A 27,224-nucleotide genomic window follows, 5' to 3' on the forward strand; every position below is an offset into this window, starting at 1 on the left:
GGGACTCGCACCCTTTTGGGATGCCAAATCAAATGTGAATTCATAGACATCCGAGGCAATTAGATCAAACATGGAGAGTGGTTCCACTGTGATAGAGGGAAATCAAAGGCAGTGGGCCAACTTCATTCATCTGAAGTAGGAGATTTAAGCGAGAGGAGGGGACAATGCTTCGAGGAGGTGGGGGATCAAAGACGCCTGAACTCAGTCACACCGAGAATATACTGTATTCACCCTTGGAATCAAATAGTTTCAGAGTAATTCGGTTTTAAAAACAAATTCTTAAGTTTGTTCAAGGCTGCACTTTGAAACTGCGAGGTAAAATGTCAGATCCATGAGTCATCTATAATGAAGTGGGTAAAGATAGACACGGTGAAAAGAGACAGATGAGCAAGGAGCCTGCGTTCCTGCCTGTGTTTGTATTTGATCTAGGAGGCAGTCTTTTGTAATTTTTCCCCCCCATTTTTTTTTTGCTACCCAGAATCCCTTGTGACTTTATCCCTCTCAACCACACAGAGCCTCATTAACGGGAAATCCTAGCGCTGAACCTCGCCAAGGAGATGCTAATTCTGGTACTGGCCCATCGAACCATAGCCGACGGGTCGTGAGACACCAGCTTTGCGAGTGCGTGTGTGGCCTTTTAACAGCTCCGGTTTCAATCAATCACAAACGCCCCGACAAATGGAAACATGGACATAATAAACCAAGAGAACAAGATCAGAAGGTGTTTGTGTATACCAACGTGTCTGCCAGGGCGGGTGGTGAAAGAGGGGCAAAAGTGCAAAAAAAAAAAAGGGGAAAGAATGGAATATAGTGAGACAAAGAAAGAGTGACAGAAAGGAAAATAGAGAGAGAACAAGGGAGAGAGAAAGGGAAAAACAGACAGAAAGGGAGAGTGAGCACAAGGGATCCATACAGCATAACAATCCTGATTCTCTCCGCTTTCATTATGCAAACGCTTACTTCAAAGCCAGCCCCTCGTAGGGAGGAATAATGCATTCTATTTCATCTACCTGGGGTGGGACACTGCAATGAACATTGAGGACGCACAGTTAGAACGCTACTCCCCGAGATCATGCATCTCTTTTTGCCCCTCTTCTACAACCACTCACCCGTGCAGGAAAAGAAAGAGTTGCAGATGTGGATGTGTAAGTAGAGGTGTGTGCAGGAAGCCGAAAAACGTAGGCAACCAAAAGTCGCATGGATGAAAACACACACACACACGGACGCATTTTTTTGCTGACAAAAAAACAAAAACACAAGCTTTTTAAATTTAATGCTGACAAGGTGTGAAGTGATATACGTGAAAGTGTGTGAGGGCTGTTTGAATGAACTGATGCACGTCGCCCGCACACACATATACACACACACACACACACACACACACACACACACACACACACACACGCAGACACGCACATGATAACACATGCACATAACCAGCTCTCCACCATCCATCATGGGGGCAGGTGTAAGCAAACACCAAAGTGTGTTTGGGACAAAGCTGCTCCAGTGTGTGTGCATGTGAGTGTGTGTGTGTGTTATTCTGAACAGTTAAGTACCCCCTGAGGTCAGAGCAGATGCGTAACCCTACACTCCCTTGTTGACGGAGCCTTCCACACATCCCACTGTTTCATTTGGATTTGCTCCCACATCAGCGTTTCCACTGCGAGACATCCAGATAATTTCACAGCTCATAGAAAAGCCCGGTCTCACAATCATGGGAACTGCCGTGCGAACACACTGTCCTCTTTATGCGAGACCCAAAATGAAATCCACACACATCTCTTGCTGGGTTCGTCATCTGTAAATCTGGAAGACCGCAGGTCAATCTGGTCTCACAGTCATGGGAACTAAGGAATTAGCTGGCTGCTGTATCGGAAGCTCGAGAGTAATGTCTGCACCTGCAAACGAACCTGTTTCTGTCATTTATGACCGACTCAGGGGATAAACAGCTGAAGTGATGGATGCAATAAAATTAACACTTTGAACATCCTGCATTCCAATACAACAGCTAGACTACCGCAATACTTTGTGCTTCTTAGATGTTCCTTTTTTTTTGGGTTGAGGAGACTGTGTGAGAGAAGTGTTGATTCAAGTCTGGTGTTGTTTGTGAGGCCAGAGTTGGTTTTGTTTCTGCATCTCATTAAACTGTTTGTAGGGCACACAATCTTTTGTCACAACAACATTGTAGTATAAGCTGTTAGATAAAATGTGAGGGACACCTACTAGTTGGGTTGTGATAGATTTTCTAACTGTGTTGATTACTTAATAATAATAATACGTAGGAATGCAGTGATTTATAGGCCTAATATTGGTATTGGTCAATATTTGCCTTGTTGACTGCCATTGTCTTATTGTCAAATAAGATGACAGTCACCGATATCAGTGGCTGATATTTTTCTGCTCTGTCACACTGATTCTGTGCAGGCTAAAAAGCAGGGTGAGAAACCAGCGACATCCCATCATCCTGAGGACAATAGAAAACACGTTTGGGATGAACAGAGATCTTCTCCAGGACACCTTTGGGACGAAAGGTTGTGGTGAACGAGCTACTGACGTGTCAGGAGGTGCACCCTAAACCCATTACCCCTTGGTAATGATACATTATGAACATCAAATCCTTGTTGAAATTGGCCAAAGGAGAGGTGGTTAACATTTGCTGTTAGCTGTTAGTTGCCAATGGTCAGAACTAACAGCAAACAGAGGTTGCACTGAGTTACATTTTGTTGCATTTTCAGAAAAAAATAAGTATTGGACAAAGAATAATTATGACGTTGTCACAATGTGTTCAAATGTAATCTCATGAAATTTATTTTTTGCGAGAAACTGAATAAATACAGTTGTTAATCCTTTGAAACCTGCAGCATCGCTCCACACACCTTTCACAAGTATTTTTTAAACCTGAGCAAACTGGCTTGATTCCTTTAAGAAAAAGGGACTCAGCAATTTGGCATAAAATATCCTGCAAATAAAAGGTGTCAAGAAATTAGCTGAGAGAATGAGATGATTATTACAAAATTATTAAAAAAAAACAAGGGGGGAAATACTTTGTATAATTATTATAATTATATATGTATAATGACACATTCAAAATAAGGTTTCAGAAAAAAAATATATATACTGTATGTTTATTATTATTTTATTTTAGCCCCTTTTCCCCAGTCATTTCCTGTTGTTGTTGTTGTTTTTTTTCCTCACAATTTTCACTTTTTTGTGACTTTTTACTGATATCCTGCTCGTGTTTGGGTCATTACTTATTCCTTCTTTCAATGTTTTTAAAGAAATCAATTAGCTCAGGTTTCAAAGGGTTAATGCTCTCACAGCAATATAAGAGAGATATGGAGAGAGGCAAATATGATATATTATATAAAGTAAAAAGGCTTTTGAAGCAGTTATCTTTTTTTTTTTTTTTTAAATGTGTTTCATGTGAAAGTATTTATAAAAGATATATTATGCAGAATATTCCTACAAAATAATCTATAGACTGATTCAATCATTCATTCATTTTCCATAATTGCTTATCCTGTTAGTGTTCGCGGGGAGGCTGGAGCTTATCCCATGACACATGGGCAAGAGGTGGAGCACACCCTGCACAGGTCACCAGACTATAACAGGGCTGACACATAGAGGCAGACAACCATTCACATTCACATTCACACATACAGCCAATTTAGAGTCATCAATTAATCTAACCTGCATGTCTTTGGACTGTGGGAGGAAGCTGGAGTACCCAGAGAAAACCCATGGTGACTCAGGGAGAACATGCAAACTCTGTACAGAAGGGCTCCCACACCCTGGGTTCAAACCAGGAACCTTCTTTCAGTGAGGTGACATCACTAACCACTGTACCACTGTGCCGCCCATATAGACCCATACAATAATAATCCCTCTCAATCATCATTACTGTACGATCGAGACGTTAGTGGGTGTGTACGCCCACAGTGCTCAGGTGGCATTAGGGCATAATGAAAAGCAAGCTATAAACAGCAGGCATCAAAGAGACACGCAAAAATAGCGAGGCGAAATACCAAACGAGTGAATCTGAGGTTTTACCGGCTTTCACTTTCACTTCTTCTGGCAAGCATGTTTACAAACTGTAACCGACATCGTGTATAGTTTACCTTTAAAGGTTGTTTCATGAATTTGCATTACTAAATTTGTACTCATTCAAAGGTAGTGTAATGAAGGGCCGAATGACTTTAAAACAACATTTTTTATAGTGAAGATTTCTTTGTTTTCCTGCCACAAAAGGGAAATAATAAATAACAACAGCAAACATCAGCATCAGCCAAACTGCCAGTTTAAACATTAGTATTGGCCCTGAATTTCACAACCAGTGCATCCCTAGTAAAATGTATACAATATGATGACAGCTGGGAAAATATCGGATTATGATACAGGAAATAGCATTAGAGGTTTTCAAAATTCTAATTATTACAACCTTGGTTGTTATTTTTCTAGTTTTGGCCATCATTCCTATCAGTAATAACAACATTACACAGGTGAACAGTAAAAACATTATCCAAACTTTCCGTTGTAAACATCCACTACAGTTTACAGACCCTCTTTCTAGTTCAACTTTCATACCACATTTACATTACCAACATTTCTGCTTCACTCACTTTCTGTTTTATCTTCAAATAAAGTGGTCTAGCTACTCTGGCTAAACTGATGGCTTGTTTACAACCTGTCTGATCATCGGAGCACTTGTGTTTCCTGCCTGGTCAGACATCACTGTCTCCATGTTCCAAGATATTAGCAGGTACTTTAATTATAGAAAAAATCATACCAGAATGGACATTGCAAGTTTACAATGTCATCTTTCCAATTTACAGCTTCAGTTTCTGGACTGGAGCACATTGTCTGACTCTCACAAACTCAACTTTTACCAAGGCATGAATTATACAGTACCAGACTGCACACTGGATCCTAAAGCATATAATTGCTCTGAAGTTCATTATTATTTCAGCCATTGTCAATCACACCCCTTTACTGGAAGCCACGATTTCAATTAGCCTGGTTCTAATCCTCAGTAATTAAGCCGGCTGACCTTAACATCGGATCCCCTCTGTCTGACAGACAGTCAGTCAGTCAGTCAGTCAGTCACTGGAGCTGTCTTCGCAGAGCCAGGGGAGACATGACTGACAAGACCCTGTGCGGGTGCGTGTGCGTGTGCGTGTGTGTGTGTGCATGCTTTCAACTGACATTTGGACTGACAGTATATCAGGGGCTATTAGCTGCTCCCAGGTGGCCTCTTATTCATCCACAACACAATGACTCCTCAGAGGAGTAGAAAGAGGCTAATCACTACATAAAGACTGACTGTCTTAGATTGAGGATACGTTTGTGCGTGTGTGTGTTTGCCTGTCTGTGTGTGTGTGTGTTTGTGTGTGTGTGGTCACGTTCTCTGTTCAGATTATACACGAGCAGATAGCTTCCATCAAGGGAGGCAGGAGAAATCAAAAATAGATGCAGGGACACGTAAGCAAAAGCACATACAAATACACACATGCACGCACGCACACACGCACACACACGTACAAAGACAACCATGTGAGACAGGAAAGATTCTGGATGGATGGAGCGGAACAGCACAGAAGATGCAAAGAGTGGTCTGATGTGAATAATTTAGAGGTTGCTGTGTAGTGGACCTAAGAGCATCTGGAGAGACAGGGAGAGGGAGACAGGGCGAGAGGGAGGAGAAACAAAGTGTATAAAAAGAGAAAGAGGGAGAGTGAAAGAAAGCGTAAGAGGGAATGAACTTGGGGAGACAAAAAACACAGTCGGACGAGAGGGAGAGAAGCGAGTGGAGAGGAAGAACTGTAGACTATGTTATTACCCCTCCGAGAGACAAGAGGGAAAGAGAGGGAGAGAGACAAGATGGTAGAACAATAGGCTGCACGTCCTTTCCCCACGAGCATGTACTGTAAAGGCGGGCGATGTGATTATCCACACTTGAGCAGCTTCACTCACTGAGACACTCTTGAGCTTCAAACTACCGGTACATAATGTTCTCCTAATGGACTCCACTAACACTAACATCACTATCTGCATTAATGGACTCCTGCTAACACTAACAAAAAACATCTACCGCAGTGGACCCAGGCTTACACTTGCATATATATATCCACATCTAAGGAAACATCCGACAAGCCTCCACTTCTCTTGCATAAATTGTTTTAAAGTTTGAAAAACATCGACAGGGAAACATCCTATTTGACTCGACTATGTGTGAAACCTGATTTAGACTGGATAATACTTTAATGCACTCCGGCTGGTGCTAAAATCACCATCTATGGTTATAATCTTAAACTAAAGACCTTCTACGTATATATACGAGGATTAGCTTTGAACTTTACCATCAGAACTTCTGAGTAGCCACAGGTCAGTTCAAGTTAAATCACTCTAGTTATATACAGTATTCCTTATGGGTGCAAACACTCAATAACAGCAATGTTACACATATATAGGAAACAATAAAGTGTGACTGCTTTATCAGTCACCGTCTAAGGTTGTAGCGATACATTGATCTGGGTTGATATATCAATCCAGTAATCAACAATCCAATCTTATCAATTTTTAAAAGAGACCTATTGTGCTTTTCAGTATTTTGTGTCTTATATATAGTGTTGCAGTGAAGGACGTTTATATTGAACGTGGCCAAAGTAATGAGGTAAATACATGTAGAAGTAATCCCTGAGCAAAAACCTCAGGTTTCCTACCATTCTGAACACTTCATTTCCAACTGTTTTTTTTCCTACCCTGGCTACAAGATGACATCATGGTGTGCCGGATTTCTTTATATCTGCTTCATGCATGCTACTACAAGTGGTTACATATGTAGCCTGCACCGCTACATGAAGCTACATGCTAACATCAGGGAAACATGTAATCTTAGTTGCTGATGTTGTAAATGCCGCCAAGATTTTGGATCAGATTCCTGCTGAAACATGTCCAGTTGTGTTTAGAAGTGTTTACTGGACATTTTTCACAGTAAAAAGTCTCGCTCTTCTCTGGTACAGTCATTCCTTGGATGCAATGATTGTGCAGAGATGCCAAGATACGGAAGACCCCGAAACACTGACTAATCACAGCAGACTGGGCTTTTTTGGGAGTGGGGGCTTAAAGAGACAGGTGCTATATGGTGTGTCTCAGACAGAGGGTGAATACAGGTGTTTCAGTACAGACAGTCCGAGGAACATTAAGTGTCTTTTGACCATCAAAGTATGTAAACATGTTCTAGTAGAAACCTTAAATACAAGTATAAACCTGAAAATAAGCACAATAGGTCCCCTTTAAGATACGTCTTTATTTTGACATTCCGATGGCATGTCTGTGTCACCACTCCCGTCCAAGCACAACTCCTTCCTAAACATTAAAACAGCGCTATCAGCCGAGCACCAGAGAGATAATGGTAATCAGCCAAGAAAAAGACAATGAGGATATTTACTGACTTCTTCTCATATTGATTACAGGCTGCTGAATTAATTCAAGTTAAAATCGTGCTGCAGTGGATTTATGATATTAGCAGATATCGTGTCCCTCACCAAAAAAAACCCCATTATAATATGGTATCATAATGAATCTTGTGATTTACAGCACCATTACCATCACAGTTCGGTGAGACACAGAAAACACATTTATGGAATAAGCAAAGTATTGAATGATGACAGTACTTTTTAATGTAACTGCTGCGATTTAGGTATTACGGTTATGAATTAGGATTAGTACCTTACAGCAAGTTAAAAAAATTGTATTTGATAGCTGAATGGAAACATAGCTTGCATGTGCGTTCACACTGACCTCGTAGCACACTTAGTCTGGTGGAGGCAGTGATCTCTCCTGCAGAGTTGGAGGCGTGACATTCGTAAATAGCCTCGTCCCTGGGGGTCCTCAGTGGCTGGATCCTCAGGACCGAGCCGGACCCGTCGTCAAACTCTATTACCTGTTAATGAGAAAATATCTTAAAGTGACATCAATCAAAATGGATTAAAATGTGCAAAGTGAAAGGTGCAAGTCTTGACGAAACTACAGAGAATTATGACCTCATTCAGCAGCCCCCCTCAGAGCTATGGAGCTTCATAGCACCTTTTAGTTCATGATGTTGGTTTTACTACCTTTACTGCTGAAAAGCACTAGGTAAGAGACATATTTAGTGACAAGCTGGTGAACATAGTGGAGCATTTAGAAGCTAAACAGAGAAATATTTCCCTCCGTAGTTGGTGGAGACCAAAAACAGAGCTAAAAAGAGTGAATATTGAACTTACATTGATCAGGAGGACATAAACACAACTTCAAAAGAATGCTAATGTTGCTCTGTGCCTGCTGGATACTTAGGTACTTAGAGACTTCAACTTACCAAGTTCACTATCAACTTAAATGTTTATAGTATGTCAGCATTGTGTTTACATACAGCTTGTCTCTCCTGCCTCCAAAGTGGCCAAAAAATCTGTAACTGCAGGATCAAAGAAACCTCTTCTAAATTCATCAAGCTTTAAAATATTGCACTGTGCTACGGAAACAGTGGCAGCAGAAATGTTCAACTGAAGTATGGACCCCGACTGGTGCTGCTGTTTGGTTTTAATTTTATCTTCAACATTGTTGACAGCTCAGTGATAAACAGTAATTTTCAGAGACAAAAAAATAAGGCCTTTTCCAAGTTTTTAATTTGCTGAGGGAAGCTGAGGGGGCAGAGCCTGGGAGTATGAGAGCACTAAGTCAGATTTAATCTTTAGCCACAAGGCATCCATAGTCTATGATCTATTACTACATACAGTGTACATTTAAATAGATTTCAGCTAGCACCAGGGAAGCAATCTACTGATGATCAAAAGTAGCTTTTGACTGAACTGAAAGAGAGGAGAAGGAATAATTAAGAGCAAAATTCTCATTGATTATCTCTGATGTCCTTTTCAATTTAGGATGTAATAAAACAAAAATGTTTTTCAGAAATACTGGATTGTACATTTTAAATGCTCTTGCATAAGTTTAATAAATGCATGTACTAGATCTGGATTCTGAATTCTGAGAAGGTTTCCGCTGACTGAAATCCAATAAAAAGAAATCCCTCAACAACTCCTGACCGAGAGGACGGCAAAGAGAAATATACAGCGAGTAGTCTGAGTTTATATAGGGTGGATTAAAAATAAAATATCTCCCCGAGTGATTTAATCACAAACAGGAAGACACCAAGATGAACTTAAACCTGGGAGGAAACTCAGCTTATTAAAGTGGAAAAGCACCCTGAGCTCAGGGTGACACTGACTGGCGAGGAGAGAGGTTGGTTCAACATCTCCATCAAAGAGGGACTTGTGAGGTGGGGAAATAAATCAAAGGTTAGAGCCTTCGGGAAACTAATAAGGCTGATCATATAAGAATCTCATATACTGTAGCCCAAGGCATCATCTGACATATGAAAGAGTTGGAACACATATCATTTCACACAGTTGTATAACCTTTGGAGTACAAATGAAGAAAAGCAGGTAAACGGATCAAATGTTTAACAGTACAATTGTGGCTTTATTTACTGACTTACTACTTTATTACTGACTTAAATGTCAACTTTCATTGTAATAAATACAATGCCAACAATATATCCTTCTCACAGTGGGCACTCTGATTTGTCAACTCCAAAAATCGTTGACACAGCACCGTAAAAACTCTAATATAACAAGGCAAAATCTTCGATGTAAAAAGAGAACTGGATGTAGCACTGGAGATGGGGACCCACTCATTCCCATGACAGCTGCTCAGTGTTTCATGAAGCCAAAAAAGTGTGACTTTGCAGGTGTAAAATTACCCAGATCCTCCTCGCATCATGGGGCCCATAGAGCAGAAGCACTTCAGACTTCACTGACTGAACTGCTAACTTTTGCCAGCAAAACAGCTTACTTCCCTTTTAGCCCTCTGCTAACTTGAATAGGGGTGATCCAATCATGTGGCTCTTTTGACTTTTGAAATGGTATCGGAAAGAATGGATTAAATCCCAGTGTGAAACAAGTCATTTTGCGGGGGTTGTGATGCTCAAAAAATTGTATCCAGCGATTTACAGTGGTCTCTTTTACAATGAAAGTCTATGAGAAAAGTCTTTTTGGGCCCAATGGCATCAAGCCACGGACAGAGAAGTAGTAATTCCACAGTTTGGCCAATGTATCAAATTGGCTTCAAAGCCCAGCACTGTTCCTGGGGGCCTGGGGGAAAGGGCAAGTGGGCAAAACAAGTTCCAGAGCAAGAGAGAATCAGAGGTTGGCCTTTTCATTCACTGGCGAGTTACATTTAGGCAATTTGAGTGAGCCAGCATGCACAATATCAGGGCTCTGAAAGTGGATAACACAAATGTAAGGCAGCCATTTGAAGCTTCGACTACGAACACAATAAGAGCAACATAAAAAGCAGCAAGTCCTCACAACTGGAAAGCTGGGATTAAGTAATGTTTGGCATTTGTGCTTGAAAAATTACATACAGGAATAGTTAGACTACTTGGTAAACAGGCTTATTCACTTTCCTGCAAGAATTTGATGATAGGATTGACACCACGCTTAGATCTGTCTGTTAAATATGAAGCTACAGCTATGATACATTAAGTTTAGCTTGGCATAACAACTAGCATAAACAGCTAATATTAGCATTCTCCCAGCACCCCTAAAGCTCACCATCTAAAGCTCCACCTTTGTACTCACTGGACAGAAAGAAGTGGTTTTGATCTCCTCATCTAGCTCTCGGCGAGGAAGCAAATAACCATGTTCTCCCAAATATCAAATTATTCCTTTAAAGCATTAATTGTTTATCAGAACAGTTTCCAAAAAAAAAAAAATCTTTTGATGTACTAATCATTTATCACACAAGAGGGAGTGCTGTTGTACCGAATATCAGATTTGGTTGTGCCAAAGATAATCAAAGCCGTCACAGACAGTCGCTTTGGTGGCACGTTTGATTCCAGTGAGATAACAGCTTGATCAAACAGTGCTGCTGTGACACTGGCTGATGTCACATGAGCACACCTGGAGGTTTGCAGTGAGGTGTCCAGGCTTCTTTCTTTCCCTTCATCCTCTTCTGACGAAACATTCATGATTGAACTTAAATGTTATTTGTGGAAACATGTTCATCTTTGCACTACTAACATTTGTTATGACCGCCATTAGTGTAGGCTAATTAACAGTTAATTAATGATTAAGAATGCCTGTAAAGCGGAGTAATACGTGCAGTGCTGTTGTACTCTATATCAGCACTCGCAGAATGTCTCTTGTCCAATCAAATCACTTGGTTGGAACTCAAAGTTGTAAAATAAACAACACATCAGCTCTACAGCCATTTTTAATGCTGGGAGTTAAACCTGTGTTTGACATAACAAAACGTCTGCTGTGAGAAACTGACACCAATGGCAATGGTCATCCTGCTTTATTCAGACACCACTGTTTAACACAGCTGGTCCACATAAAGCCAGTGAACATAAGTCATGGCTCTGTTGTTGGATGCTTACCCACTCCCGGTTCACTTTACACCATTTCAATATTAGGAGAAGTCAGTACTATCACTTAAAAAAACACACAAAGTTACACCTCCTTCATTGGTATTTCAGCATCTTACCTCAAATCTCTGGTTGCTGACTTTTTTGCCTTTCTTGTTCCAGACAATCTTGGGCTGTGGATCTCCAGTGGCCTGGCATACAAAGGAGGCCACGCCGCCCTGGACTCCTGTTTGATCTTCTGGGGTTCGTGTAAACCTAGGGGGTGCTGTGTGGAAAGATACATACAAAAGTTAAGTGAAGTTCAAACTACCGATGTTGCTGTTTGTGTCAGTGCCCCTCATGTGACAACATTCACACATACATCTACATATTCTCGAATGGATTACTGTGATTTTCTAAATGCCCCTAATATACCACTAGTGTCTCATTCACACATCTGTAACGTATAAATCTGAGACTTCTGTTGCAGTAAAACAGTGTGAAAATAAAGAGAAAAAGAGAAAGGACAATGATGGGGAGTGAAAAAAATAGTCCAAATTAAAAGGAATCACAACACTGTGTGTGTGTGTGTGTGTGTGTGTAACAGTGTGAATTCTTAGAGTGCACGTGCACCTGTATCAGTCTCCCACTATAGCTGTGCATGTGGGTGGCTTTGTGTCTGTGTGTGCATCTTCTTTTCTGTACACATGTGTGCACGTTCCACCATGTTTTTCCCTCTGTCCCTGTACAACCAAAGAAGCTTAATATTTCTGTGCCATAAAGGATTTATGAAGACTTACTCCTGACATGACCACTAAAGCCCCTCATTCCGGGGACGCCAACAATATCATAACCACAGCCTCCGCTGGATTGTGACATCACGACATCAAAAAGATTCGGCACGTCAGTCACGGCACGTCACCGCCAGCTCGCCTAATGGCATTCCAGCCAAACCAGAAAATCCCTACTTAAGGGCTTACCGCCAACCGCCCTGACAAAGGGAGAGAAATTGCTTTTTGCTGTTTAAAAGGAGGGAGGGAGAGAGGGAGAAAAGCTAAGCTTTTCAGAGAAGGGGAGAAAAAAAGAGAGGGAGCGTGCGTGTTGAAAGAGTGGGGAGAAGTGAACAGAAGAGCCGGGGAGATAAAGGGAACGAGGGAGAGACAGATGGAGAGCAGAATGGGTAAGGAAGAGGGAGCATGAACAGCAGAAGTGGAGGGAGAGAGGAAGATGAGCAGGAGGTGGATACGAGGGAGAGACAGAGGGTGAGATAAAGAGAGTGAGAGCAGGAGAAAGCCGGCCAGATGTACTGGCAAACATGGTCCGAGAGCCCCAAGCTGCCCAATCACCTCTACACCTCACTGGCTAACGGCCAAATCTGCCTCAATGGCTGAATAGAACATGTGTGTGTGTGTGTGTGTGTGAGAGAGGGAGAGAGTGTGTGTGCATTTTTGTGTCTGCTTGTATCTGCCAGTTTACATATATGTACACAAACTATGCACGCACTGTGTCCGTGAGTGTGCTTGAGTGAGTTCATGTATATGTATACATATATATGATTAGTCAGTTCACCGACTGATAATAATTAATCGATTAATTTAAGAATTTGCAGATTTTCTTTGTTTTTACATTATTGTAAATTAGGGCTGACCTAAATGCTTCAAAGCTTCGATCGTTGCCATGGTAATCATCATCAAAATCACTATTCAAATACTCATTTTTTTCCAAATATATGTATGAATTACCTCAAAAATTCCAAATAGCCCACTAATTAAGAAATAGTTATCTAACATTATTCATTCATGGATCTACATTAATTATTGTTAGTTATTCTCAGAACTCTGATTTCTCAGATTTAAACTTAATGATAGTTTCGTTACTTCAACTCGCTCTCGCCACCAACAATCAAGCACTACTGAAACTGAGACAGTTTGACCACACATGACAGGCTTATAGATTCGCCAGCAAGAAGTCGAAAAAGTCAAGCATCTGGATTAGCTTCAAACTTGTGAACTTGTGAAGATAATGCCAAAATTTGAGCACCAAATCACCAGCGAGCTCTCCTGAGAACTGTTACTAACAGCTTAGGGCTCATTTATACTCCCTTTACATACAAAAATAGTCTGTTTTAAATATGTTGAAGGTCACCGCCCTCATACTTCCATACATCCTTTATGATGGCATAGATATAGTCAATAGATGGCACTGGAGAGTCAGAAGTTTCAGACAACAACAAATGAGGTGACGGTGGAGGATGTTGTAATAATGTATTTTTAAACAGACGCAGCGCTGTAGATGGCGGTGGTCTGTGGGGCCGTTTAATAATTTGTGACATGTGGATGCAGAATTCGTTTCACTATACTTTAAATTTGCTCTGTTCTGCCATTTTCTAAATGTCCTCCTTGTGTCCTATGCTTGTATCTTTCTTGAACAACACTACATTGCGTCCTTGATCTCTGGCGGTACTGCTTGGGTTTGTCCCTATCCATAAGTTTTTACAAAACGTGCACAAATACGGACAAAATGAACGCAGAGTACAGACAGAAGGCTCCGTCTGTGTCCGTATATCTATCTAACATTGAGCATAAATGAGCCCTTAACTTGATTGTCAAATTATTTTAGGAGCATCAATATTTTTCGACAGTGGGTTCAAGTAATTTGAAGACATTTCTAACAATTTGCACCTAACGACTTATCATTTAATCCGCAAAAATAGTCGTCAGATCAATAGAATCATCCAAGAATAAATATAATGGTTAGCTGCAGCCCTAATACATACAGCATCTAATGCATGCACACAATTTCTACATGCATGCCATTACACTGTATGTGTGTGCGTGATGCATGAGCCCATCTGAGAGGGGGAAAGAGTGAGAGAAAAAACAGAGGGAAACAGAAAGAATGAGGAGCGGGAGAATCGCTCTCTTAATCCTCTTGCTAATCTCTCCCCCACAAAACAAATGAAAAGTGTAAAGCCAGCGGAGCCATACTAAAAGGCACGGTAGATCTTTCAATTGCTTTTTTATCTCCCCCCCCCCCCTTCTCCTCATCTCTCTAGACCGATCCCTCTCTTCATATATCTCCTGCTTAATTGTCTTACGTTCTCTCTTTCTCATATTTTGCCCCCTTTATCTTTCAACCCGCTCCTAATTCTTTGCCATTGAATCACTTCTTTCACCCCCCTTCACAGCTGCTCTCCTTGCTCCCTCTTTCATCCTCCTCCTTGTTACTCTTTCTCCATCTCCTCCCTCCATCTCTAGGGTGTTACATAAGTCTTCCTGTCACATTGACTGACTTAATGAGGAGGGTGGGGGGTGGAGGGGTGCAACCGTATGCTCCACACTTCTCCCAACTCGCTCCTGCAATTCCTTTTCTCTCGTATTTTTTTCCTCCTCCCCCTCTCTTTATGGGCTCTCATCCTTCCTCTTTTTCCTCATCTCCCTTTCCTCGCTCTTCTCGCACTTTTTCTCCACATTCATCCACCCCGTTCGCCTCCTTTTTCTATCCCCTTCCACTTCTCTCTATGCTTCTTACTGTTGTGTCTTTTTCCGAGATCATTTGTGGTCGTGCTGCTTGGTAGGATTAAGCATTGACATTTAGGCCAAGGAAGTGAGGGCTCAAGCTCAAAAGGGCACTTCAATATCTGTAGCACTTCAAGGGGAGGGAATGGATGCCTGTAGGTTTATTATTTCATGGATAGAAGATGGAAAAAGAAAGATAGACACAGGAACTTGTTCTTCGCAGCAGTCACATGCTTAGGTGCTCGTGCATGTCGCCCAGCGCTCCTCACAGCCTTCCTCTTTTCCCTCAATATGACCCAAGATGGAAGTGAAGGGAAACTAACTGAGTCGGTCCGCCGAGAGAGATTTAGATGGAATTAGACAGTGCCAATCTTTTCCCTCTTGGTGTGTGTGTGTGGGGTAGATGGAGGGTGGCCTACATAAAGGTCGCCATACAGTGGGATCTGATCTACACAACAGATGGCAGGGATTACAAAGTCAGTGCCCCTCTCTGGACCACTTTCGAGTCATGGCTGAAGACGTGTGATAAACTTTGATTCCAGGGTGAAAGATCATCTTTATGTCTTTCAGAAAAACGGAAAGAGAATAAATGCATTAGGGTAGCAAAGAAACATGATGGCCTAGGATATATGTCATCTGACATATGGTTAAAAACTAGACTGATGACAGAGTCTGCTATGCTTCTCCTCCAATCCCTGTCTTTTGTTTTAATTTAGTGAGCCGTGACAAATGCAACACCATTTCTGGATAAACTCCCCTTAAATGAACCTGCAAAGTGTAATGGGGCTATGGAGGTTCACGGGAGTAGCAGAGAAGACAAATAGCAAGACTAAATGAAGCTAATGACACTTTGCAGGAGGCTACGGGGACATACTGTAGCTGGCAGATGCTGTCTTAACCTAGAGGGACACAGCGAGAGAGATGGAGTTTGTAAGAACAGATGCTAGCACAAACCTTCAGGGAGTATGATTTACGCATATAGAGTATTAAGATTGGAAAATTGTATGAATTTAAGAATGGAAAGTACATATTTGGGAAGAAAAAAACAGATGGAGCTCAGCAAAAAAAGAGGCACGTCTCAGGTGGTAAAAGTACAGTTTTAAAAGTGCGGTAAGAAAGGGGCCCCCATACTTCTTATGACAAAGATGAACGAATGAATGTTGAGCAACACACAATGAGTAAAATGTGTTTTAAGATCCAATATTTGATGACACTTTAAATTTAGAAAACATTAGAAATTGTTATTGTTTTTATATTATTTGATTGACTACATTTGATCATGTAGTGAAGAGGGTGTGCCTTGTAGTAAAGTGGGTGTGACTTGTAGTGAAGTAGGTGACATGACACACCCACTCAACAACATGACTCACTCAAATGGGTGTGTCATGCGGTGAAGTGGGTGTGTCTTGTTGTAGAGTGGGTATTGTGTAGTGTAGTGGGTGTGTCTTGTAGTTTGGTAGGTGACATGACACACCCATTTCACTACTTGTAGGTGTATCTTATAGTGAAGTGGACACATCCATTTCCCTCTGTGTAGTGAGTTGATGTGTCGTGGGTTTGTGTTGTGGTGAAGAAGGTGTATTGTGTAGTGAAGTGACTAGTCTACAAGAATGCATTTTCTCTTTACATATTAGTAAACTAAGCTTAAGCAAAAAGGACATAAGCAAGCAGAGCCATTCTGAGTGAACAATAATGATACCAAAGCATTTGAGAAGCAGTGTGTGTAAATATTCTGGGTTCTACAACATAGATGGAAACGTAACTCAGACAAGGCTGTTTATCGACTTCGTACGAAGCAGCTGTCTTACTCACTCTTAGGGCTCATTTATGCTCAACGTTAAATACGGATCTGGATACGGACGGAGCCTTCTGTCCGTGCTCTGCATTCATTTCGTCCGTATTTCTGCACGTTTCCATAAATCTTATGGATACGGGCAGTACCACCGGGAACCGTGGGGGCAGTATTGCTGTCACTACCCGATATGTAGCTCTAGTGAGACACAAAGAAGAAATAACAATTCAATGTCTCTCATCGGCAGTACTAGAGAAAAGAATTCTCTGTCCTCCAGTCGCGATGTATTTAACGGCCTCATCGACCACCACCTCCTACAACGCTGCCTCTGTTTTTGTCTTTTATTCAAGAGGTACATTATCAATATCTCCTCCACAGTCGCCATGTTTGTTTTTGAGTTTGTTGTTGTCATAAACTTTTGACGATGGGCTGCCCCCTGGTGGATATATTGGTTAACATCCATGCCAACGTAAAGGGCACATGGAAGTATGTGGGCAGTGACGGTAACATCGTCTGAAACGGACGTATACATTTTCGTATGTAAAGGGAGCATAAATGAGCCCTTACTCAGACTTATCTGCTAACATTAGCTTGCCACCCAAGCGAGGCAGCGGAGGCACTTCAGACAAGCAAAGCTACAGCAACTGCACAACCTTGTCTGACTGCAGCTTCAGCAGGCCCTTTGGCCGGAGCTTGTAAAAATGCCAAGATAACAAAATGTATATGCAAGGAAATGCGGCCCATTGGTATTGTTTCGAGAGGGGTTTCAGGATTTCATGATGGAACCAGAGCAAAGATATAAAATTCTAAGGTGCACCACAATAACAAAACACATAGTGCAACTGTATACCTACTGTATATATACTGTGGGATACCCCACTAGAAATCCAGACAAAACTAAAGGTTAAGGTATTCACTTTTATAACATTATAACTAATTCAAACAAATTGTGTGTCATTTCAAATATATTCGTCTGTGACAGTCTGGCAACCTGTCCAGGGTGTATCCCGCCTCTCGCCCAAGGTCAGCTGGGATTGGATTTAGCCCCCGTGACCCTTGAGAGGAAAAGCAGTTACAGAAAATGGATGGATGTTCTGTGATGATTAATGTCCACTAAGTGAAATAATAATGAAACAAGACATTTGTGTAATTTCTTCTGGGCTGAACGGTGCTAAGTGATCTGAACTGTGACAGATCTTTTCAAAAACTCTGTGAAACGCTGCAATTTATGTGCCTTCAGGCCTCATCTTATGTGCCCTCAATCACTTAGCTGATCTGATGCGAAAAAACATCAAGCAGACGGGTCTATCCCAACAAAGTAAATCAGCAAAGAGCAATGGACTCAGCAGCACGAAATGGACCCACTGTGTCTGAGACTGCAGCTATCAAAGTTACAAATTGGAAAAGAGAAGCTGGATTACCAAGTATAAAATCACAGATAAGAATATAGAATGAGTAAGCTTTAGTGTTTTAGCTAAAAGGAGCAGATGTTAACAGTGGCTAATCCTGCTTGTGTGTGTGTGTGTGTTTTAGCTAAATGCTTGGCTATTTCTGCCCACAGGTTGAATAGGCGATCATCCCTTAGAGGAGAAGGGGGATAAATGGTCATTGAACTTCCTGATCAGATAGATATCAGGCGCATCCCCTTTGGACATATCCATAGACGATCCTGGGTGTTTCTGAGTCTGTGCGGACACGTGTTCATGTGCATGAATAGCGTTTGTGAGTATTCGTGTCTGCATTTTGGAAGTTTTGATCACATCTGAAAAGGCTGCCCTGGATGTTGGTACAACTTGCCAAGCATCTGTGCCTGCGCCTCACATTTTCCTGCCTGTGTGTGTGTGTGTGTGTGTGTGTGTGTGTGTGTGTGTGTGTGCGTGCTCATGTTGATAGTTAGGCACGTAATGAGTAATTTACAGCCTTTGCCAGGGAAAGATCCAGCTGCATAGTGTTGTATGTGGTGGTGGGCGGTTAGCTGATGACTCCCCAAATGAGAACTGAGTCAGGCTTGTCAGACAAGTTGAGGAACGAGGCCAATATCGGGGGCCTGAGCCAGGGCCATGATAGTCAGCCTGGAGAGTGGGTGGGCAGCTGGCCAGAACCATAACTTAAAACACATTAACATCAAACCGACACATTAAGAGCAAATTATCAGCTGCTCGCTTTCGTCCTGGAAATGAAATTGGATTGCTGGGGCCAATAAACACAAAGAGACAGCTATCATCCTTCTGCAGCACATAGAAGTGTTAATTGGAAAACATTTGCTAAAATGGGCCATTTCAACGTAAGAAATTAAATTATACGTTATAAGTGCTGTAACTTTTGATAAAACTTCACATTAAAGATAAGATGTTATTCAAGTTTCATAAAGTTTAAGTGTCCATCTGTTTCAGTGTCTCAACCAAATCTGGAGTGCTAGATTAGTCATTTCAAATGCTGTTTTCTTCTCATATAAAATTGCGTCCTTATGACTTTGTCACTTCTCTGTGTGTATATAGAACTGCAGTTGTTCGGTTTGCTTCCAGCTGACGTCACCAAGCACCACTTCTACAATTTCACTTTTACACTGATGCAATGGCAAAGGAATAAAATACACTTTTACTACTGATAGTAATGCATGTCCAATTAGCATGCCACTTACCCACCATAGCTGCCCCAGGGTCCAGCTAGTGCCGAGTTAATCAGGGTTAATTTGTTAGAAACACAAGGGGAGGAATTAATCAAATGGGGTCTTCTTTTATACACAGATCATTAGAACCACATGGGCTACCCACTGGGTACACAACTTTACTGGGTCAGGGCTGGCTTCCCACAACGACGAACAGAGGGTTTTCTCAGTGCTGGTCACAGCGTATTACTCACAGACCACCGCTCTGCTAAGTTAGAGCTAAGCTGATGCTATCCAGGCCTCTTCACAGACGGGTGCACCTGCTAAGCTAATGCTAAGCTAACGCTGGTCAGATCCTGTTACTCACAGATGGGCGCGCAGCTATGCTAGCTGCTAATAGCCTCACCGCTGTGGGCCGGCACACTGAGAAGCTTCGGCAGCAGGACTGCTTCATTCTCTTTCTCATCATCATGAACCTTCTTTCTCTCAGTCTTATCCACCTCACTCACATTCACAGATAACTAAAGCCCACACTGGCGTTTAACGCTTAAAATAATAGCTTAACTGTGACTGGCATTTTAATTTTGTGTATATGACTTCTGAAAATGTTTGTGATGTGACCCATTTCTGTCCCCTTCTATGGAGAGATATTTTGCACTGGATTTGATGGAAAGAGGTCGTCAAGCTTTTAAATGAGCCTTTTTATTCTTAAGGTTTTATGTCATATTCTGGATGAGCATGAGCTGGCTCATCATCACTCAGGCGGAATTTTAATACAATATAATAAATTATTCCCGAAAATATACCATGAATTATTTGAATAATGACTGGAATTACTTTTGTTGATAAGTGTTACATTAATTAAAAATAAGGAAATTAAAGGACAATTTCAGTGCGATTAGAGTTATAATTATTATTTGTATTCCTTACTCAACATCACTGTAGACTTTTTTGCAATGTCACCGCAGATTTCTTTTCTCTTATTTTTTAATAAACAACTGTCAAATCATGTTAACCCTACCAATGACTTAAGGGTGAAAAATGACCCGCTTATTAGTTTAACAGCAGAGAAAACTTCCCTAGTTATTAATTTTTTTCAGTGTGGAATTTGATTTGAACATTTCCTTGCCTGACCCTGGCATTAGGAAAGTGAATCTGCTCCCTCTTTTTCCAGTAAAGGCTGTACACCATCAGGGTACAAATACTGTCTTTGGGTCTTCTCCTGCAGCTCTAATGCTCACTCGTTATGATGTATCGAACTCAATGATCAGAATTAATTCTCTGCATTAAAGCGTATTAGCATATTTGCCATAATTTTGAGATATTCCTCTAGAGATCTCTAAATCAACTTTCTGTGCCGTTGTACGTGATACATCGTCAACAAATTCTCACTCCCAAGTTGTCAAATAGGGCAGCTTAGGCCTGTCATGATAATTACATTATCAGTTTATGCTATGATATATGAACATGACGTCAATCATTTTGCTAACCTTGAAGCTGCCTGTTGTGTTTACATGTGTGTTTACATACTTAAGAATTTCGCCAACATTTTAACCAACATGATGCCAGAATAAACAGCAGGGCTGTCCTGACCACTGTAAGACTCGGGTGTAGTGAATCTCCCTATTTTTTGTCTCCACCCTAATAACACTTTAAAGATGACACAGTGTAGCTTACCTGCAGCCTGCAGCTGCACTTTTGGAGTGGAAGAGGCATAGTCCTGATAGTTGTAGTCCCGATAGCTTGCCAACCCCTGATAACGAGTCAAAAAGTCTGTTGTTTGTAGTTTTACCCTCTAACAACTTCATCCTTCACTCCGTGAAAATCCACCATCAAATTCGCCTATGTGGCCCATAGAAAGATCTGCCACTGATTATATCATTTATTGCAGTTATTTCTAGGACAGTACATTGTCCAACAAAAATAGTTGTGACAGGCCTGCCTATGCTTCAAACTACGATGCGCTAGGTATCTCTCTAGTGTCAGTTTTGGATGTGTCAGTTTCCACTCTTTCCACGCATAGTGTCTTTGCAAAATAAACATTCGTGTTCACAGTAAATGTATGTCTCAGCAATATTTAGGATAAGATCACATTTGGGTTTGGGTTAAAATGACAGACTTTTAGTTTCACATGGGACATAAACAGTGGTCTCCTGGGTGAAAGTTCTGTGTTTGTTTGACCCACCCACCCTGACCCCCTCTGTATACACTCTTTCTCTCTTTACGCTACATTACTTGCTCTGAGTGTCTAATACTGCAGTGAATGGGTTTACCTTTGAGTTAGATAAAAGTCTGGTGCATCTCATACAGCAGCTAAAGGGTGCCTTGTACATCAGTATCAGACCCCGAGGGGTGTGAAAACTCTGTATTTGACAACCTCAGAGTCAGAATGCAATCTCCATGCATGTAAAACTGTCACCACACACCCTCAAGTGACAGAAAAAAATGCAGAAATGATTTCCTAAGACTTGATCAGTATGTTGACCAGTGTAACACTAGATGCATTTTAGTCATTTGATCATAACATCTCAGCCCACAGGAGAAATCATCCAGTGCCTCCATCATGGTCGACACTGCCGAGAGCAGATGTTGACATTTTGTGCTGTGGTTTGGGGCAATAATGTCAACCCGGATCTCGCCTTTTCTTTACACTTTCAGTGAGTCAGGCAATACCAATCAATCACAGAAAAGGAACAAAATCCATATAGAAAAATAACGGCTTGATTCTGTTTTACAACCTTAACTAATCCCCCAGGGCTGAAACCTTTAACCTCTGTGACCCTGCCTCTTCAGCTCATGATAGTGAATCCTGACAGTGCCTCATCTATCAGCAACAAGAAGCCATGAAGCTCGCACGAAACTAGATACTTATCGCCATCTAATCTCTTGTCTACTCTAAGCACTACATGTGCTTGCATACATTTACATATAAAACATACAACTACAGGCATACTTACAGGGACACACACATGCATGAGACACTAAACATAAACCCTCACTGATATACACAAATCTAGTGCATTACAGCTCCTCTGCATTGCAGTTTTTGGTGTCTGACTGGGAACAGTTTTGGACAGGGATACAGCATCACCGTCCCACCAATATTTGCTGTCATGCTGTCATGGGACACAACCCTGGTCTCCTAGGTCAAAGTCCTGTGTTTTTTCATGGCAAAGGACACGCCATAGCGCATAGGTCATTTGATTACAGCTTCCTGGCTCATTAGTTACATAAAGATGATAGAGAACTACTCTTTGTAGGTATAAGTACGAAAAAAGTATAAATCAGAACAGCCAACTATGTTACAACCTATGCCCTTGCTAAATAACACTGATGTTTTCCAAACTGAAACACAGGCTGATGTAATGTGAAATTAGTCAAATCAAAACTCATTGTTTCCATTCATTTATTTGTGGCGGCCTACCATGGTAACTGCTGCCACGTAGCCCAGTGATTTTTTAATATTTCAGGCTAGACTGTTCATTAGGAGCGATGGAAAAACTAGGCTCATTGAATTCACAAAAAAATTGAGTCTCATGTGTTGTCGAAGAAGATGATGCTTTTTACAGCAACTTAGAACCTGAGGGAAAGCTGAATGAAATACTCGCAGGTAACCATAGAAGTCTTCTGTCTGAGCACTTCGTGTTCAGTGCCTCGCTCAAGGGCTCCTAAAGTAAGCAAAAGCAGTGGTGCTGTCACTGTGGGAAATTGACCCAACCACCTTTCAGATTCCAGTCAACCTCAAGACCCTGCGAGTGCAGGCAATGTGGTTGAATGTTGACAGGTCAATCAGTCACTGTGCGAGCTAGTTCTGTCTTTCCAATGTTGAACTCAGGCCTAATATGTCATGTGTGAAAATGTCATTTTCTCAGTATCTGAATTTAGTATTTTTATTACATCAGGCATACTGGAAAGAAACAAAATTGGAAATGCACAGCTTTTACAACACATAAATGATGTGATGCAAACTGAGGCTAAAGAGTTTCACATTACCGAGAGCCTCCCTAGGCAGAATCCTAAACCACTCCTGCTTGGTTTCAAAATGTATAGTCAGTCTGCTTACTAAAGCACTGGGTTGCAACTCAGCATTGCTTTCCTTACAGTAGCCTCTGAAAAAAAGGAGCCGTTTTGTTGCTTTCACACACACACACACACACACACACACACACAAACTGAGTTGTACATCAGCTGGAATTTTTATTGTTACATCCAAGCTGCAAGGGGAAGGACGACAGCTTGTTGTTTTTGGGGCAAACGAGGGTCAGCAGAAAGAACCCTGTTGTTGCATTGTTTCCCGTCGCCCTGAATGACACGCGGAGAGATGCAGTTTCTCGCACGGGGCATCTCACTGCGTACATGGAGCGGTGGCCCAGTTTGCGACGGGATCAGGGCATTACTCTTAATCCACCAGATAGATGTCATATGCACGCACGCGCACACAAACACACACTGAGAAACAAAAATGGTGGCAAGAGGGAGAGGCGGAGAGGACGAGGGAGTAAAAAGAGTACATTCACACACGCAAAGCTCAGTGCGGCGCTTGTATTGTTACACCAGCACTTCTGTGCAGAATGCACATATGGTGTAGTGTCATGCAAGGTTTCCAACTATGCACATGGGATACTGTTCCATCTGATTGCATCTTAATACCCTCAGTCCACTAGTGTGTGGTGGAACTTGTGTAGTAAGCACGTGTGTTGATGGTGTTGAAGTTTAATAAAAAGTGATGCCTCTGTCCAGACATAGAGGAGGAAACTAAAATGTGGCCTCTATTTTGTAAAACCCTATTATGGCCAAATGTATTCCATTCATTTGGCACTAAGTTTGAGTGAAGATAAGCACAACTGAAAGCAATTTTTCAGAGTGCATTTAACATTTCAAAACATGTAGGCACGCGACAAGCAACAAAGATGTCAGTGTCCCGGCAGCCTCTGTTTGAGTTCTCAACATTCAAATCTCTGAGTCCCCACTGTTGATATTAAAAGAGGCATTGTACGTCATACACAATGAGATAAAAAGAGAAAAGAACAGCCTTTCCTCCCATTCCCCCCCTCAAGCCCTCTGTCCCTCCTTTCTCACCACATTATATGGATGTGCAGAGAAGAGGCAGCAAGCGAGCAGGAAAAGAGCAATGGAGAAAGTCACAGCGAATGAGACGAGGGCATGGGAAAAAAGAAAAATATAGACAGAGGAGACAAAGTACGAATCCTTTCCACCCTCTGTGTGTGTCTGTGCTGCTCCGCTAACCGAAGTCTGGGAGCATCATCGTTTTGATGGATGACTGGGCCTTCACTGGCCGACCCTGGAACTTACACAGGGGACAAGAGGGCAGGAGGCTGAAAGGAAAACAAGAGTGGTTTGTGGATGTGTGTGCTTTTACTGGGCTCTGTGTGACGGTGTACTTTTAAAACAGTGCAGGACTGGAATGGCTGCCTCAAGCCTGTACTTGTGTGTTTGTGTGTGTGTGTGTGTGTGTGTGTGTGTGTGTGTGTGTGTGTGTGTGTGTGAGTGTGTTACAAGGAGGCAATGATATATGTTCAGCATCATACAACCACTAGCTTCGAGCTACGCTGCATTCTCCCTCCAAAAAACACACTGTACCAAACATGCTATATTTTTTTATCTAGTTTCAAAACATTCTTTTCACCATATTTACTGTCACATATTTACAACTATGGAACAAGCATTTTGTAAACAAGTATGCAAATCTAAATTCTACCAGACACCATTGTTTCTGAGGTCTCAGGCAGGATAGCTCCCAGATGTTTAACAGTCTGTATGGTGAGCTCAAATAACCTCCTCCTCTTTTCTCTTCCATTATTCTCTTTCAGTCTATCCCAAATTTTAGTCCTCCCACACTCCCCTTCTGTCTTCATATCTTTCATCCTTAGTCTCACCCCAAATCAGGAGGTTTCATCACTGCTGCTGTGAGATTCAAAGCCGCATTTGTCAACCTGACAAATTGGGAAAGAAGTCATGCCTGGGGAGCCTGGCCAAGACTTTCTTTTCCACAGGTAGACACTCATACTTAGTATGTTTACACGGACACTAGTATCCCAAATATGACCAGATTTTTGGAATATTCATCACTTTGCATAAATGGAAACTTTGTATTTTTAACCTGGTGTCTAAATTGACTAACTGAGACAACAATTTTTAACAATGGTCCAGTATTGAGCGAGACCATCGCAGCCACAGCAGCGAAACAGGCTGCAATGCAAACTCTATTGGTATTGGTCAATTTATATCCAGTAAAAAGAACTTATTTCTGCTACTGACAGGATCAGATTGTTATTAGAAGTGTCTGACAACATTGTGGAAAGGATTCCTACAGAGAAATCAAACATTTTCCATACCTTTTGCTGGTCTGTTTGTTAGTGTGACCAAATGTCGCTCAATGAGAACTCTCGTTGTGAAATCTTGTGGGAGGTGACTTGTTGCAGGAAAACAAAGGTGGGAACATTAAGAGTTGGAAAGAGGAGTTCTGGGAAGAGTTTGATGTATTGGAGTACAAACTGGTGGAAAAGATTTCCAAATTACATTTATACCATGTTTAATACTGCATACAACTCACTTTCTACCAGTCTGGACTCACAGTTTCCAGCACCTTGCCAAGACTATCCCAGGTGGACCGGTGTGTTGAAGTTTTTCAATGTCATGGCTGACTACTTAGTTGATTACACAATGTGGAAAATTCTGTTTTCCAGACAGAGACAGACAGAGACTTCTCCTTGAGCGAGGCTTGGTTTCAGACGCCAACAAATAGGGCTGTATCTGCAGATTTGGACATTTAATATGAATATTTGAGGCTTTGCTTTTTTTTCCATATCAAGTTTGAAAGTTTGAATGGGGCTCAGTGGGACATTCAGTGTGACAGTGACATTCAGCTAATGACACTACCAACAGGTCGGAAATGTGCAACACTTTTTGATGACACTAGATATCAAACAAAAGCCACAGACTGTGCTGTATTAAGCATCTGTGAGCTGTAAATTCACCACTTCCAAACAGAAGAGCGAAGAGACTATTATCTTGGAGCCTTGGGGTGGAAAGTTTCTCCTCCTTTGTGCTACTACATCACGTCAACATCTGTTGGTACCTAAAAGTAGCGTCAACGTCAAGAGCACTCACTCTGCAGCAAAATCTGGGGACCAAAACCTACCAAAAAAGAACACGGCCACTGACTAGCACAAAAAAAGTTGGCTGACGGGGTTTCTGACTAACGATTCCAATCTCCTACTTTCAAAGGGCAGCTCTAATAACAAACAGACTTGATCAACAAAAGGTAAGGAAAAGTGTTTCATTCCTCCATACGGTCTTTTCCATAACATTGTCAGAAAGTCATAATAACAATCTGAGCCTGTCGGTGGAAAAAACAAGCACTTTTAGTGGATGTAAACTGACAATGAGCAATTGCCCATAGGGACTAAATTGCAGCCTGTTTTGCCGCTACAGCCGCTGGACCAGTTTAAAAAATTGCTGTCTACATTAGTCACTTAGACACAAACACATGAGAAAATAGGGCCCTGGTTCAAAGATAAAATGTACTGATAGTCTACATGCTGAATGTGGAAGCCTGGCACAGATCTAATGTGGGATAAACTGATTTTTGCTAGCTGATGTTTCATTGATGGGTGCTAAGATGGGATGGATGATGTGTCCAGACAGCCAGACACAAAAGTGAAAGAGGTCAGATGATAAGAAAACTGGATCATGTCTCAACTGCGTATACAGGGTGGTGGTTCTACTGCGGTGGCTTTTGCATTTGAGTTGTCTGTTAATGTTCTTGTGCTTTGGATGTCCAGTTTGTTCGAATCATCTTGGTCAGCATATATAAAACGATTAGTCGATTAGTCAATT

At 41.6% G+C, this 27,224-nt stretch overlaps 1 protein-coding gene across 15 annotated transcripts in view; it reads right to left on the minus strand.

The window, feature by feature from the left end:
• Positions 1-27,224, minus strand: part of ptprdb (protein tyrosine phosphatase receptor type Db) — a 217,975-nt gene that overhangs the window by 67,618 nt on the left and 123,133 nt on the right. For all 15 annotated transcript variants that reach the window (XM_049569619.1, XM_049569736.1, XM_049569678.1 and 12 more), the window contains 2 exons: positions 11,587-11,732; positions 7,804-7,945 (listed from right to left, as the gene is read on the minus strand). In XM_049569619.1, the coding sequence (XP_049425576.1) occupies positions 7,804-7,945; positions 11,587-11,732 (288 nt within the window). The remainder of the gene's footprint in view (positions 1-7,803; positions 7,946-11,586; positions 11,733-27,224) is intronic.

This window comes from Epinephelus fuscoguttatus, linkage group LG3 (assembly GCF_011397635.1).
Source record: "Epinephelus fuscoguttatus linkage group LG3, E.fuscoguttatus.final_Chr_v1".
Classification (NCBI taxonomy): Eukaryota; Metazoa; Chordata; class Actinopteri; order Perciformes; family Serranidae; genus Epinephelus; species Epinephelus fuscoguttatus.